At 50.0% G+C, this 15,440-nt stretch overlaps 1 protein-coding gene across 1 annotated transcript in view; it reads left to right on the top strand.

Annotated features, from left to right (window-relative positions):
• Window positions 1–13,972, top strand: part of Epas1 (endothelial PAS domain protein 1) — an 83,123-nt gene extending 69,151 nt beyond the window's left edge. The window contains exons 8-16 of the mRNA XM_005324504.5: window positions 3,399–3,546; window positions 4,200–4,408; window positions 5,447–5,637; window positions 6,151–6,261; window positions 7,615–8,105; window positions 8,797–8,923; window positions 9,089–9,203; window positions 9,460–9,633; window positions 11,678–13,972. Of these exons, the coding sequence (XP_005324561.1) occupies window positions 3,399–3,546; window positions 4,200–4,408; window positions 5,447–5,637; window positions 6,151–6,261; window positions 7,615–8,105; window positions 8,797–8,923; window positions 9,089–9,203; window positions 9,460–9,633; window positions 11,678–11,829 (1,718 nt within the window). The 3' untranslated portion in view covers window positions 11,830–13,972. The remainder of the gene's footprint in view (window positions 1–3,398; window positions 3,547–4,199; window positions 4,409–5,446; window positions 5,638–6,150; window positions 6,262–7,614; window positions 8,106–8,796; window positions 8,924–9,088; window positions 9,204–9,459; window positions 9,634–11,677) is intronic.
• The last annotated feature ends 1,468 nt before the right edge of the window (window positions 13,973–15,440 follow it).

Genomic DNA, 15,440 nt, shown 5'->3' with positions numbered 1-15,440 from the left:
GCAAGGTCATGTCCAGCAGAGCGAAATCCACATGAGTTGGAAATTGGGTCGGCATCAGTAATAACAGGAGTCAGTCTGCAAGAGGAGGTGTATGTGTGTGTCTCATTTTGGGGGGGCGGGGGGTACTGCCAATGAAGTTGCATATACATTCACACCATGTTGTGGAGTAACTGGAGGCTCAGGTTTGAGGCAAGTCCAGGTCTATACACTGAGATCCCAAATTGACACACGTCTGTGTCAGCCTGGAAATGCTTACCATTGCAATCAATGACCAGGGAAGGTCCATCTTCAACCAGATTAAGATAATTGAAAGCCATCATTTCCAGGTGGATTAATAATTTATACATCATTACTCTCAGAGGAGGGGTTGGGGGTTGGCTTCTCTTTGTTGTATAAGGACATTATGTGCTCTTAGGAAAACAAGATTAAAGGCCATAAAAAGCCTATCTTGCTACCAAGTAGCAGGCCCCTCACCAAGGCTGGCATTAATGAGCAGATGAGAAGAAAGCTGGTGTTAATTATATTCTGGGACAGAGCAGGCCCTTGTCTGCAATTATTAGAAATGTAGTTACAACCTCTGCTTGCTGTACTGTTTAATCAAAAAGAATAAGAACCCTGAACTTGGTTTGCATTAAGGGCCATCTAAATAAGTTAATTCCAGGCATTTGAAATTGTGCAAGAATTGTTTCATTGCAGCTGGGGAGCCTGGGTAGCACAGAGAAGACAACAATTGCTCCTTTGGTCAAGGAGTCCATGGGGGCTTAGGACAGTGGCAACAGAAAATTCTTCCTTCCCACTCAATTTTGACTCAAGATAATGTAGTCAAAGAACACTGACCTGGGAACCATAAGACCTGATACCTAGCCTAGACTCTGTCACTGTTGTCCTATGTGATGATAAGCAAGTCACAATCCTTCCAGCCTTAGTTTCTTCATATTTAAAGATACTATATCTCCTCCCTTGATAAAGGATTGGATGAGAATGATATAACCACTTTGGAAAATGCTTTGGCAGCTTCTTATAATAGGAACACATGCTTATCGGATAATCTAGAGATGGCCCTCAAAGTTGCCCCCACAAGAACTAAAAATATACATCCTTACAAAGATGTGTACACAAATGTTCATAGCTCCTTTATTTATAACAATCCCAAATTGAAAACTCAAATATCCAGATGGTGTATCCATAAAAATGGAATATTATTCATCAGTGAAAAGGAACGAGCCCCAAATGCCTGGAACAACATAATGAATCTCAAAAACCTGCTGAGCGAGTGTGATGAAGCCTGATGCAAAAGGGTATGCACTCTTTTTGTGAGATTTCACACGTATGAAAATTTAGGAAAAAAAGAAAATAATATAGAGAGACAAGAGATCAGTGGTTGTCTGGGACCAGGGATGGGAATAGCGAATGTCAGGAGGCATATGGCTTTGTGGGAATAACAGGGAAATTCTCCACCATCACTATGATGTGATGGGCACACAGACATGTATATTCGTCAAAACTCATTGCACTACATGCTTAAAATGGGTGCATTTTTACAGAAGGCCAATTAAACCTCAATAAGGTTTGTTTTTACAAATGGAAAGCACACGGAGTTTGGTGTAGGAGTCCTCAATTTAGACTGATCCTGTGTACCGTTTCCACTGAAGAGGCCTTTCAGCAAATTACTCAGTAGTTCTTAGCAAAATCAAATCTGCCCAGGCTGCAGTTTCTTCCAAGGTAAAACAGAAGTCATCATAGGTCACTCGTGGTGTTGCTTGTTTGGTGAGGTAACAATGACACTGAGCCTCACCGAGTGCCTTAGGTGCCAGGCACTGATCTAATTGCTTTGCAGAAATGAATTCATCTCATGAGACCGTTTTGGACACTGCAAAGCACTGTGCTCATGTAAGTCACATTAATTCCTGCACCTTGCAGGCACTTGTTAAATTTTTGAAGAGGGTAAACCGTGCCAAGCAAAACTCAAGCTTAATGGTTTACAGGCAGCGTTACTGTGAACTGAGCTGCGTCCCTCCACTTCAGGGGCTAGTGAATGGGGAAGGGGCCCACGAGCCCACCAGGAGAAATGGAGAGACTCTGTCTACAGAAAACCTGTATATTCTCCCAGGGGGTCCCTGTGACATTATCTGCAAACGTGTAACATAACTGTTGGTGACAGGCCCTGATCACTATACATACTAGTAACTTTGGGAAACAGGTGGCTTTTCTCATACAACATTTGTGTAGCCAATAAGCCAGGCAAGTGCGTTTGGCCCTTAGTATGAACAGTGGTATACCAGATAGCTAATAATTATTATAATTATTTCTACTGATATCAATACCTTTTGCAGAGGAGGAAACCTTTCCCAAAGTCCCCAAACTAGTAAGATTACCTGGCCTGTCCATCATGTGCCTCTTTCCAGTTCTCTGTGACTTGGGGGTTTCGGAGCTGGAATTCTTTCATTCCTAAGGAATGAAAGCAGATGACAAGTCGGAAAACCATCAGCAATTCTCACAGTAGTAGTTATTAGAATAAAGGGATTTATCAATTCCTTTTCAATGACAGCAGATAGAGCATTGTGGGCCAAGCACAGGCCAGGATGGGACTCCCCTTCCCCGATGTTTTTAGATAATAAACACAGGATCCCCTTCTCAATGCATTTTAGACAGGAGGAAAAAAAAAACCCTAAAATGAACAGAATAACCTGGGAAAGGAGAGAAGCCATCAGCAGGTCAGCAGCCCACGGGGCAGCTGAGAGGAGTGCAAGGACTTTCCTCAGCTTGAGAGGAGGCTGTGGGGGCTGCTGGGGTCCCGGCCCTTCTGGACCCCAGCTGGAGAGTGGAGTGGTTTACCTCAAAGCTTCTCTGGCCCTAAAGGTGGAGGATGGCCATGAAAGCAAAGGAACCAACATGTTTGTATCCACAAGCAGGGCATTGGTGACGTGCCTGCTGCAGAAGGTGGCTCTGAGGTCAGCCTTTCTCCACGCTGTGTGCAAGCCCCCCACTTCCTAGAGTGCATTACAGGGCAGGGGCTTCTTTTCACTGAACCTCATGAGGAAAGCAGGGCAGGGGCTGCTCTGGACTCTGCTCACAGGTGAGCTGGTCCAGGAGCCTCACTCAGGAAGATTGGGGACAGGATATTGCAAAGCTTCAGAGTAAGTGGGTCCCCTCTAGCTGTACAGCTGTGGGCAAGTCCTGTGTCCTCTCTGAACCTCCTTTGCCTACATTGAAAATGAAGAGTTGGCCGAGATGATCTCTAAGCTTCCTCCCAGCTCCCTCTCCCTGGTCCCCACTGTCTTGGATCCAGTTCTATGTGTCCCCTCTGTACACCTGACCTCCTTGGGGAATCTCCTGAGCCTGTGGTGCACACCACTCCCCTACCTCTCTCACCTCAGGCTCCATTTCTCCTCCCCTAGTGTGCACCAAGGGACAGGTGGTGAGTGGCCAATACCGAATGCTTGCAAAGCATGGGGGCTACGTGTGGCTAGAGACGCAGGGGACAGTCATCTACAACCCTCGCAACCTGCAGCCTCAGTGCATCATGTGCGTCAACTACGTCCTGAGGTAAGTGTGTGAGGGCTGATGGGCTTTGGGACCTGGTGCACAGGAGTGCCCGAGAGCCACAGGCATGGGGACACCCAGCCTCTCAGAACCCTGGGCACCGCCTCTGGGAGCTGTTGACAGTAGTAATCCTTGAGCCTGAGAGGACTTCCCATGGAGATCTTAGGAACTGGGATCCTTAGGATTTTCTTCTGCCCCTTCCCACTTATCTGTCATTACACTGTGGTACATAGGGAGGCAGAAAGCACACAGTAGTCACTTAATATTTTCTGAATGGGGGAGTGAGCAAGAGAATTGTTTGTGCTTTCTGGGAAAAGCAGATCTAGCCACTTCCCTCTACAATATATGGGAAGAATACCTGAAAACGTCATTGTGAGGGTGAAACAAGCAAAAGTGTCCACCCTCCTGCACACACCTCCAGCTCAACACAGTCTAAGGCAGCACCCCAAACAGGTGCACGTGTACCCAGGATGCCCCTGCCCTCACTGCCTCCACAGCTCACAGGCCTCCGTTGTGTGGCTCTTCACAAAATGCCAGTGTCCCTGCCCATCACTTAGTCGGAGAGGCGTGGCTGTCGGAGTTTCTGTGTGCCTAGGGAAGCCAGAGGATATGACTGGAAAATGCAGAAGGTCTCAATGGCTCTCTTGTCCCATTAGTGAGATTGAGAAGAACGACGTGGTTTTCTCCATGGACCAGACTGAATCCCTGTTCAAGCCTCACCTGATGGCCATGAATAGCATCTTTGACAATAGTGGCGAGGTATCTGAGAAGAGTAACTTCCTGTTCACCAAGCTGAAGGAGGAGCCCGAAGAGCTGGCCCAGCTGGCCCCCACCCCAGGAGATGCCATCATCTCTCTGGATTTCGGTGGGTGCTTTCAGCTGAGCTGAGCCCATCCCTCTTGGGACTAGGGATGGTTCTTACCAAAACAGGCCTTCCCAGCTACAGCTTTTCCTAAACCAGAGCTGTCCCTGGCCCTCCCCCAACATCTTGCTATCATCTCTCAGCAGCCAGGCTCTGCAGGACATGAAAGAAGCATATGTGCCCTTGCCACCAAGACCATCCTAAATCTGCCCTCGTGAAGCTCTGAGGGAGGTGGTCGTGAGAGCCGCTGCTTCACCACAGGCAGGGAGAGTCGAGCAAGGGTTGGGGGGATGTGGACATGGCCCCAGAGACAGGGTGGATCCCCTCCTAGATCTTGAAGGATGGCCGGCTTGTTTAGAGGGAGAATTAAATTGGGATAATGGGAGGGAAAATTCCAGAAGGGCCAGGAGTCAGCCCTCAAATGCCCAACTTGATTAAAATGTTTGCCTGTCTCCCCGGGACACAAGTCATATGGTTCCCAGCGTTCCTGACCCTTCCCTGCCCCCCTCCTGGAGACACCCTAGCAGGGGACCTGGGAAGCCCCCCTCTCTAGGTAGGCGCCCTCCCCTGGCCTTTCTATGGCGATGGAAGAATCACCACCCCTGTCTCTGCTCACCTTTTCCCTCTCCTGGGTGCGTTCTTGAGAGGCCACGTGAGAATCACTTCAAAGAATCATAAAGGGCAAGTGAGCCCTTGCACTAGACACTTGGTAGCCCCTGTTTCTTGGTAATAAATCCTGAGGCCAGTGGCCCAGTACTTCTGCCATCACTTCCTCCTCTATATTCTGGATTGCTTTTCAGGAAAAGTAGCTCTGGATAAGTTTAGTTTGAAAATGAACTGCTCCAAGAGCCTGCTCCCTTTACAGGGAATCTGTGCATTGAATCATAGCCCCAGTCAGAGGCCATGCTCCACCTGGGGCGCTGAGGGCCGAGCCCCAGGCAGGTTTCAAGACCCTTTCAGGCCCCTTTGTGCACCTTCTTGGCTTCCTCTACCTGGTGCTGTGGTAGAGAAGTTCAGCTGAGCAGGCCCTTGCCTCCACAGGGAACCAGAACCCCGAGGAGTCCCCCTATAGAAAGGCCATCCTGCCCCCAGGCCAGCCATGGGCTGCAGAGCTGAGGAGCCATGGTGCCCAGAACGAAGTTGGAAGTCTGCCTGCCTTCACCGTGCCCCAGGCGGCTGCCCTGGGCAGCACCACTCCCAGTGCCACCAGCAGCAGCAGCAGCTGCTCCACGGTGAGCTTCCCCACCCCTGGGCGAGAATATGGAGAGGGAGGGCTCCTCTTCCTGAGGGTGGCTGAAGGGACGGCCCTTCTCTTCCTCCAGTTATCACAGAGTCCAGAACATGGCCATTCACCTGCCAGGGCTTAGAGCTGCTGGCTGACTATTGTTATCCATTCCCCACCCGCATCAAAATGGTGATTCCTTGAAGAGCTTTGAGCACCTAGCTTGTCCCTGGGCAGGTCATAGGGCTGCCGTTGCAGAACCCCACTGGCCACAGCCTTTATCCTTTTTGCTTCTCAAGACACTCCGTAAAGTGATAGGAACTTTATTTTGTGATGAGGACACTGGTATTCAGAGAGGCTGGCGACTTGATCTAATTCACACGGCTCATCAATAGCCCCTCTACAAATACTTGGTGGAAGAGAGTTGAGTGGGTCCAGGAATGTATTTCTCCTTCCACGTTGGATTTCTGGGGGAGACTAGTGCCATGTCCTTGACTCAGTCCCCCTTCTTCCTGATCTTCAGCCCAGCAGCCCTGGAGACTATTATTCATCTCTGGGGGATGACCTCAAGATTGAAGTGATAGAGAAGCTCTTTGCCATGGATACAGAGTCAAAGGACCAGTGCAGCACCCAGGTAGGTCACCATGCAGCAGACACAGTGGTGTGCATGCCTGTGCTCTGGTGAGTGACAAAGATGCCTGTCCATCCTTCTGTTGCAAAGACCACTGGGGAAATTTGGCTGAGGTCCCTAAAATGAGTGAAGGGACAGGGAGCTTAGGGTCACCCCACCTCCCACTCCTGTCCTCTGCTCTACCTGTGTTAAATCCAGAGCGTCCATGTTTAACTCTCAGCTTATTTACCTTCTACTTACTTGGGTAACTTTCGTTTTGCACATGCAAACCAAAACTGCAATACTGAACCTTTCTTTAAGGAAGCCGTCCTCTTCAAAAGCTCATCCAGATTCACAAAACATTTCTAATCACAGGGGACAGTTACTCCCTTCCCAAATACATTCATCATAGAATCTGTCATTTTATTTGAAATGCATTTTTAAATGATGTCTTATTGACAAACTGTCATTTATACACAGCTTCATAAGGCCTCACATTTTTGCACAAACATAAAAGGATGAGGTGGGTGGACAGGTGTGTGTTTAACAAAACCCCAGGGAAAATCATGACTTCCCCCATTTGTCTGGAGTTATTCATCCAGATCTCCCCCTTTTATCCTGCCTGGCAGACATTCCATCTGTTCCACAAAATAACTGGAACTACCTGCTTGTGCTGTTTCCTATAGTTGTGACCATTGCTAAGCTGTATTCCCAAGTGAGGGGGTCAGTCCCTGAAGGTAATGCTTTCTGCAACTATGCATGAGTATTCCTTGTGGGTCCCTTCCTGACACTGGGAACCTAAGTGTGGCCTCCACATACCTGCTGATTGGAATAAAGTCCCCCTGCCCTGGAGCCTGGCTGTGCACTCCACAGATGTACCCTGGGCACCTGTACTGAATGCCTAGGCTTGTGCCAGTCAGTCATACGAGGGAGGTGAGGACAAGCTGTCCTGTATTCCCAGAAGTCACGTTGTGAACCACAGGCCTGAGTGTGTCAGGTGACCACTGCAGCTGGAGTAGGAAGGGACAGCTTTATGACAGGGGTGGGGCTTCCCCAACTAGGAAGGCAGGCAGATTGTGATGGGCGGAATGGAGAGCATTTCAGGTTGGGTGTGGAGGTGACACTAGTGAACCGGGAGACTTGTGGAGCCAGATGGAGGGATAGCACAGAAAGGCTGATGACCCCTGACCAAAGACCTTTCTCATTAAATGACCAAGTCTGAGTATTTTGCATGGGGAGCCATTGGAGGTGAGCAGGGGAATAACATGATGAAGTCCTACTTGAGATGAGTGGCTCTGGTAGGGGCCTTGGAGGGACGAGGGACTGGAATAACACCAACCCACTGAGCAGCACTGCCCTTGCTCTGTCTCTCCTTAGACTGATTTTAATGAGCTGGACTTGGAGACTCTGGCGCCCTACATCCCCATGGATGGGGAGGACTTCCAGCTAAGCCCCATCTGCCCGGAGGAGCCATGCTTGCCAGAGAGCCCGCAGCCCGCCCCGCAGCACTGCTTCAGCGCCATGACAAGCATCTTCCAGCCTCTGGCCCCTGTGGCCTCGCACGGCCCCTTCCTCCTGGACAAGTACCAGCAGCAGCTGGAAAACAAGAAGACAGAGCCCGAGCACCGGCCCATGTCCTCCATCTTCTTTGACGCCGGGAACAAGGGGTCCCTGCCACCATGCTGTGGCCAGGCTAGCACCCCTCTCTCTTCCATGGGGGGCAGATCCAACACACAGTGGCCCCCAGATCCACCATTACATTTTGGGCCCACAAAGTGGCCTGCTGGGGATCAGCACACTGAGTCCTTGGGGGCATCGCCATTGGGGCCCCCCATCGCCTCGCCCCAAGTCTCCTTGTTCAAGATGAGGTCAGTGGCAGAGACCCTTGGCTGTATCTGCTGGGGTTAGGCTGGGCAGGGAAGGGACAGATAGGCACTCACCCATGGGATAGCTGGAGCCCCAGAGATCTCCTACCCCCAGGCCTCTGATCCCTTTAGACCTTCTCTGAACTCTGAGCGCCTTCCTATGGCCCAAGTCTCCCACTGCAGTGTCCTCTACTGACCACGTGAGCCCCAACTTTGCCTTCTCTCGGCATCTTTTAATCTCTCCAATAAGCCCCATTTCAACCAGCTGGAAGCTCACTAAGTCTCAGTGGTTGACATGTGACTTTGCTTCCATGGGGTACGTGACCTTCACGGAGCGTCCCAGCTGATCTTCAGTGGGAAGCAAGAGGGAGCAGAGCAGCTTAGGCAGGGGAGAGATGGAGGCAAAAGAAATCCCTTAGGGACTCATGTCACCTCATGGGCAGCCACACCGAGGGAAGCCCAGATGGACAGGCATGTGCCATGGTGATGCAAGTGGCTTGAACCATTCAGCATCTGGCCAGGTAGAAGAAACGGAGGTTGAGTTACACCTCAATCTCCAGGTACGCGGCCCCCTCTGCCACTCTGCCCTCTGGGTCTGCAAGTCACCCCAGTCATAAAAGAGTTGGGTCCAGGTGAAGGCACCGAGCAGCATGGCTCTAGACAACCTCACAGCCCACTCTCTTGGGCTTGGCAGGTCTGCAAAGGGCTTCGGGCCTCGGGGCCCAGACGCGATGAGCCCGGCCATGATAGCCCTCTCCAACAAGCTCAAGCTGAAGCGCCAGCTGGAGTGTGAGGAGCAAGCCTTCCAGGACACGAGTGGGGTGAGCGATCTCTGACTGTGGGCACCCTCCGACCCCCAGTCCACAGCCAGGCTGGTGGGTGACTCTGAGCCTGCTGTGAGCACCTCCAAGTGCCTGTCCGGGCCCTGGGGAGCCGGGTGGGGGCATCTCCATCCCTCTCCCTATATCTGCCCTTCCCCCACACAGGGGGACCCTCCAGGCGGCAGCAATCCCCATTTGATGTGGAAACGCATGAAGAGCCTCAGGGGTGGGAACTGCCCCTTGATGCCTGACAAACCCCGGAGTGCAAGAGGCCCCACTGGTGAGCAGGCCTGGGCCGCGGGTGTGGGTGGAGGGCTGGGGACTCGGGGTCCATCCTGCTTCCTCCGCTCACTGGCTCCCTGCGCCCTGCTAGGACGGGCCGGTGCTGATGCTGTCGGCAGTCTCTGGGCTCTGCAGTCCCGGGGGCTGGCTGGGGTTCCGAGTACCTCTGTGAAACAGAAGTGCTGCTGGGGACTTCACGGCCCCTTCCTTCCCTCAGATGCTAACACTTTCCTTCTCCGGCCTTGGTCTTTCAGATGACTTCACTCAAAACCCCATGAGGGGCCTGGGCCAGCCCCTGAGACACCTGCCACCACCGCAGCCGCCATCTGCAATAAGCTCCAGGGAGACCACCAAGAGTGGGTTCCCCCTGCAGTGCTGTGCCTCCCAGTACCAGAACTACAGCCTGCCATCAACTCCCAAGGTGTCAGGTGCGTCCTCAGAAGCTGGGGCCCCTCCCAGGGTCTGGTGTGCGTGGAGATCTGACTGGGTAGGGAGATGAGGAGCAGCTGCCTTCATGGAACAATTTAGCACTTGGAAAACTTAAAACAATTGCCTTCACAGAGTCCCTGATATCCCCTGGTGCCATGCTGGGTACCATTCATGGGATTCTTCACCCCACTGTAGTTCTGGGTTTCCCAGGGCCAAGACCACCTCTCTCCTTTCTTTCAGGACCTGCTCGGTGCCAGGCACAGAGAAGTGCTTGGAAATGACTTGCCCAAAGAGCCCCTTCCCAGAGCTCACACACCCTGGTTTAGCACTCCCTGCACAGGTCCCTAGACAGTGCCTCTGACCAGCGAGGACCCCCAGGGGGTGGGTCCAAAACGGGTAAAGCACATCAAGACACCTAACATAGATTCAGGGCAGAGAGCCGAAGGGAAGAATCCAAACCCCAAGGGGCTGGAGCTGAAGGCGGAAGACTGACAGAGTGTGTGTTCAGAGGTAGAGGGCCAGAAGCTGTGATGCAGGAGGGGCTATTAAAGAAGAGAGAGTTAAGGAGAGTGCATGGGATCAGGGTACACAAAGACAGGAGATGGACATCACCAGGGAGGAGATCTTGGCTTTGTGCAAGGAAAAGCTTGATACCGATACCGTGGAAAGGTGGCCACCTGGAGAGGCATGGACTCTCCCTCCCTAGAAGTATCGGTGCAGGGGCTGAAGGCCATCTGCCCACAGAGATTTAGAAAGGACCCTCCAGTGATCAGATCACCTCAGGGCTCTTGAGAGTCCAGAGCCTGTGTCTTTTACGTAGTTTTTCCTACTGCTGTAGTGCTCAAAGACCCATCAGCACACGGGGCATCACTCTGAGGTCAGGCAGGAGCTGAAAACAGATGGCAGGAGGATGGCCTGGAGCTCTGGGAGAGGTCACCAGTGGACTGTCTTCTAGAAGGTTCAGTTACAATTGCCAAAACATAGATGGGAAACATTATCTTAACAAGGAGGTTTCTATTTGGCATGAACATTATTTGTGGTTTTAGAAAAACATACCAGACCCTTGTCCTCAGCAGTATAAGTTTGGAAAACTTACAGTTTCATGCTCAGAGGCCCAGGCTGCAGAGCCCCAGACAGCCCTGGGCTTGAATTCCAGCTCTGCTGTTTATCAGCTGGTTGGCAGGCAAGCCAGGAAGTTTCAGTGAGAGATTTGCAATGCATCAAGTTGAGTGACTATTCCTTGAATGTGGAAATCAAGGGGAAATCATCTTTTCAATTCAGGTCATTTCTGAACACTAATAAAAGAAGAGGGGAAATCAGCAAGGGGTGGTGAGCGAATATCTGTTGGTACCACCCCAGTGTGGGCATAGGAGCACCAACGACTGGGGGAGGGAGGCATGGGCCCTGGAGGGCTCTGACTCAGCAGGTCCAGGAGGGAGTGGCCAAAGGGGATGAGGCTCTCCAGATAAGTCAAGGGAAAGGAAAGAGCTGGGGGGGGGGGCAGTGCCCAAGCCTTCCCCTCCTGGGGTAGCCTGTGACTGTTTCCACTTTGTCCCTCTACTCATCTGGAGAGCGACCCAGGGATAAGGAGGAATGGGGTCTTTGCACCCTTGGATCTGCAGAGGGACCCTGCACACGTGTGGGCGTGCATGTGGCACAGGTCTTACAGGTTCTGGATCCCTTTCCTCCCTGCTGCCAGTGCCTGGTGGGCACAGGGCCAGCAACTTTTGGGGCTCTTCCCAAACCCTCTTCCACACACCCTTCTCCTCCCAGAGCCCTGCCTGTGTGCGGTCTGCTTCCCTCTTTTGAGGGGTCTCAGTGCTGCTGAGTCTGGAAGCTGTTGCGTTCTCTGCTAGGCCATCCTGTGAGCAGGGAGTAGGTCCTGGAGAGAGCGCTGAAGGAGCACTGTGAAGTCAGGGCTGCCCCCTCCGGCCCCCAGCAGGGACACTGGAGACGCTCCTTTCCTTCCCTGATAGTCATGGAACGGATGCTTTGCAGTGTTTGATTTAGGCCTTTAAAATATGATCCCAAACCTTCTTGCAGGCATGGCAAGCCGGCTGCTTGGGCCCTCGTTTGAGCCCTACCTGCTGCCCGAACTGACCAGATACGACTGTGAGGTGAATGTTCCCGTGCCAGGAAGCTCCACACTCCTGCAAGGAGGGGACCTCCTCAGAGCCCTGGACCAGGCCACCTGAGCCAGGGCTTCCTCTGGGCACACCGCTGCCGACGCCGTCCCACCGGCCTCACCCTGCGTCTGTGTTTGCAACTAGGTATCTCTAACACCAGCACACTTTTTACAAGATGTACTTACCTGGTCAGTTTGCCAGGTCACCAAGCAGTGGCCTTTTTCTGAGATGCTCACTTTATTATCCTTATTTTTAAAATACACAGTTGTTTTACTTGCTATGTTTTTTGCTGTCAATTAAAATGATCTTAAATTTTATAAGATTTTTTTCTCCCTGCCTTCGATTACTTCTAATTTATATTACCCGGAGGTTTCTCTGTCACACACAGTGTCCATACTAATGAATCTGCTGTATGTCTGCCCTCCTGTAGGGAAAGCTTTGGCTCCATTTAACTAAAAAGATTTTTGTTGTTGTTGTTGTTATTGTTGTTGCCAAAGAGAAAGAAGACTTCGCTTTCCAAGCTTGTTTGTGGCTTCTCTCTCTCAAAGCCCTTCTTTTCTTTTTTTAAAATTAATCACCATATGGTAAATTTCATTCTTTCTTTTCTTTTTAAGCTGACTCTTTGCTCTAATTTTGATATGACTTATATGGGAAAAAAAAAAAAAAAGCAATGTGAAGGGCGAACTCCAACGTATGTGGTTACCTGTGAAAGTTGCACAGTGTGGCTTTTCCTAAACTGTTTGGTGTTTCCCCCCACCCCCAATCTGGTGGATTTTTTATTATTATTCAAAAGCATAACTGAGTTTTTTAAAGGAAAATTTATATCTGGGTTAAGTGTTTATCGTATATATGGGTACTTTGTAATATCTAAAAACTTAGAAACGGAAATAGAATCCTGCTCACAAAATCACTTTAAGATCTTTTTTGAAGCTGTTAATGTTATTTCTCTCCGCATTGCTGGCACTGCAGAATTGTACAGTACTCCCACAGGCCTGTACTAACACTGCTAGAGATCTCTCTCTGTTGGCTTTTTGCTTTTGCGACATGCCATAGGTGTGACAAACAATCCAAGACATGGAACCATTAAGTGGGAGCGTGCAAGCTGTCTTCTCCTCATGTTCTCTATGTATTATGTATGTATGTATGTATGTATTATTATTGCTGCCAGAGGGTCTGATGGCACGTCAGGGGTGGGGGTGGGGAGAATGCTAAGGGAGAGGAAGTGCTTTAACTTTTCTTAAGGTGATGTTGCTAGCCCTTCAAGTGCACTGAGCTATGTGACTCTAACAGTCTCCCACGCGGCACATTAGAATATTTCCAGAACTACCATGAAATGGTTTCGATGGGAATTCATGGAAACAAGTTAGGATTCAAAATGATTTGGTGACCCAGTCCACATCCTCCTAGCTCATGACCTTGGAGCTGGACTGAGAGAGGGTACCAAAGGGTGGGGGCGGGGGCAGCAGGTCCTCACCAGCCCCAGCCTTGTGCCCCTCACTCAAGCCTATGGGCAGACAGCCCTGCAAGGCCAAAGTGCAGCGCCCCCTGCTGGTGGGAAGCAGGTGGACCTCCAGGGATGGTCCCTAGCCTCAGGCCCTCGCTGAGGTCTCTGTCACATGCAGTGACATATATAGGTAGGAAGCACTGAAAATAGTGTTCCCAGAGCACTTTGTAACTCACTGGGCAAGAGGGACAACACCTTTTGGTTTTTAAATACCAATCAACATGGAACTTTTTTCTGTCATGGGTACCATAAAAAGTTTCTAAACACACACAACACAAAGTACATCCAGCTAAGAATCTGGTAAGCCCAGAGGGACTTATTGCCAAAATCCAATTTTGGCTTTCAAAAGAAATCTAAGATATAAGAGAAAATGACCCACTTGCTGTGTTGCCTAAGTCACACTTGAGCAGCACAGTGTCATCTGACACACGGCGGCAGAACTTGAAGGGTTACCGACATGTAAACTCTGGTGTTTGATTTCCTGTGTTTGTTGCCTCAGCATTAAGGGCATTTTACCCTTGCAGTTTACTAAAACGGTCTGAAAAAATATTCCAAGCTTCATATTAACCTTACTTGTCAACATAACAATTTTCATGAACATTATTATATTGTCAAATTCCTACTGACAACATTATAACTGTCTGGGAGCTTAACTTTATAAGGAAATGTATTTTGACACTGATATCTTATTAAAGTATTCTGATCCTATCGCTGCTGGTGGCTCTTATTTCCTGTGGATTTGTCATGGGCTGCACCAATGGAAAGTGAAGTACTTATCAAATAGTTTACAGAGAATGAATGATGGCCCTGACCATGAGACCACTGAGGCCAGCTGACAGGAAGGCCAGGTGAAGGAAGGAAAGAGTATTACTGACACTCTACCTTCAAAAAACTACATGAGACGGTTTGAAAGCTATTCTGGTCTATGGGTGTTCATGCTGCACTATGAGAAAGGTTCCCAAAGAAAGGGCAGCCTGGAATCTAGTAGTTAGAAAGGACTTTACTTTGGAGGTGGCCAGGCTCAACCAGGGACTTCCAGGTCCAATGTAAATGAGAAGAGCAACGATGACCTCAGCCAGTAAAAGCCCAGCATTGGACAGGGTCCTGGCAGTTTCCTTATTTTAAATGTGACTTTTGTAAATGACGTCCTCTGAGCAAGCCCCTGCCTCTGAGATGTGACTCCGGAGCTAGTGGAAGGTAGGGGGAGAGCCAGCAGCACCTTTGCTCCCACTGTCAGCCCTAGGAACGACTGCTGTATCTTATGTGTCTGAGGGTTTGGTCCATATAATATGATCTCACATGACCTGGTAGCTCACTTGAGCCTCAGCCTAAGCAATGCTGTGAGTACCCATTTTACAGATGCAAAAGACTCACACTAAGTGACTTATGCAAGTTCCATGGGAGAAATAGAACCTGAACCTAGTTTCAGCCAGTAGTTCTCTCTCATGCCCTACATCTGGTTAGGAGGTATATTTTATGACTGGGCCCTGTTTTCATTTTCAAATAGAAAAACTCTCATCTATATTGTTTTAACCTTTAGTCCTCCTCCTAATTTTGTGATTATTCATCTCATTTCTTCTCTTCCCCAACTTGGTGCCTGGACCTTCAGGTTTAATTTTTTGCACTCTGTCAGGCTCCTACCCACCTTTGCCTGCCATCTTGGACTCCCTGAAAGCATCACCTGTACTTTTCTGGAACTCTTCTGTGAATGACACATCTCAACGCACCTTTGGGAGCAGTTGCCTCAGAGCATTTTGGCAAGCTCAGGACTCCAGCCTGGAATAGCGTAATCCTAGCACCCAACGACTTCAATGGGCCTGTGGGGTCTTTAATGCTGTCCTGAGGCAAAGTGTTTGGCTTTAACCACACCCAAGGCTGGGATCTTCTCTCCAGCCCCTGGGGGTAGGAGGATGTGCCAAGCTCCTCTTGCTTCCAAATCTAGCAAGGAGGGAACACTACAAAGCCATTGTTCCTGATGGATTAGAGAAACTCAATTTCCTAAAATACTCAAGCACAAGACATGGGACACACACAAGCCATCACTGCTTTCTGTTTTGTCTCAAGCAACTCAGTGAAGACTGGCTTACTGCTCCTGATATCATGTTTTGTTTCAAAATGCAGATACTTTAGAAATAAATATGTGCCTGCAGAGCCAGGTAGAATTCACACAGAATTC

The sequence above is a fragment of the Ictidomys tridecemlineatus genome, chromosome 12, assembly GCF_052094955.1.
Source record: "Ictidomys tridecemlineatus isolate mIctTri1 chromosome 12, mIctTri1.hap1, whole genome shotgun sequence".
Lineage (NCBI taxonomy): Eukaryota > Metazoa > Chordata > Mammalia > Rodentia > Sciuridae > Ictidomys > Ictidomys tridecemlineatus.
Note: the sequence above shows the minus strand (reverse complement) of the source record. Positions and strands in the feature narration are given on the sequence as shown.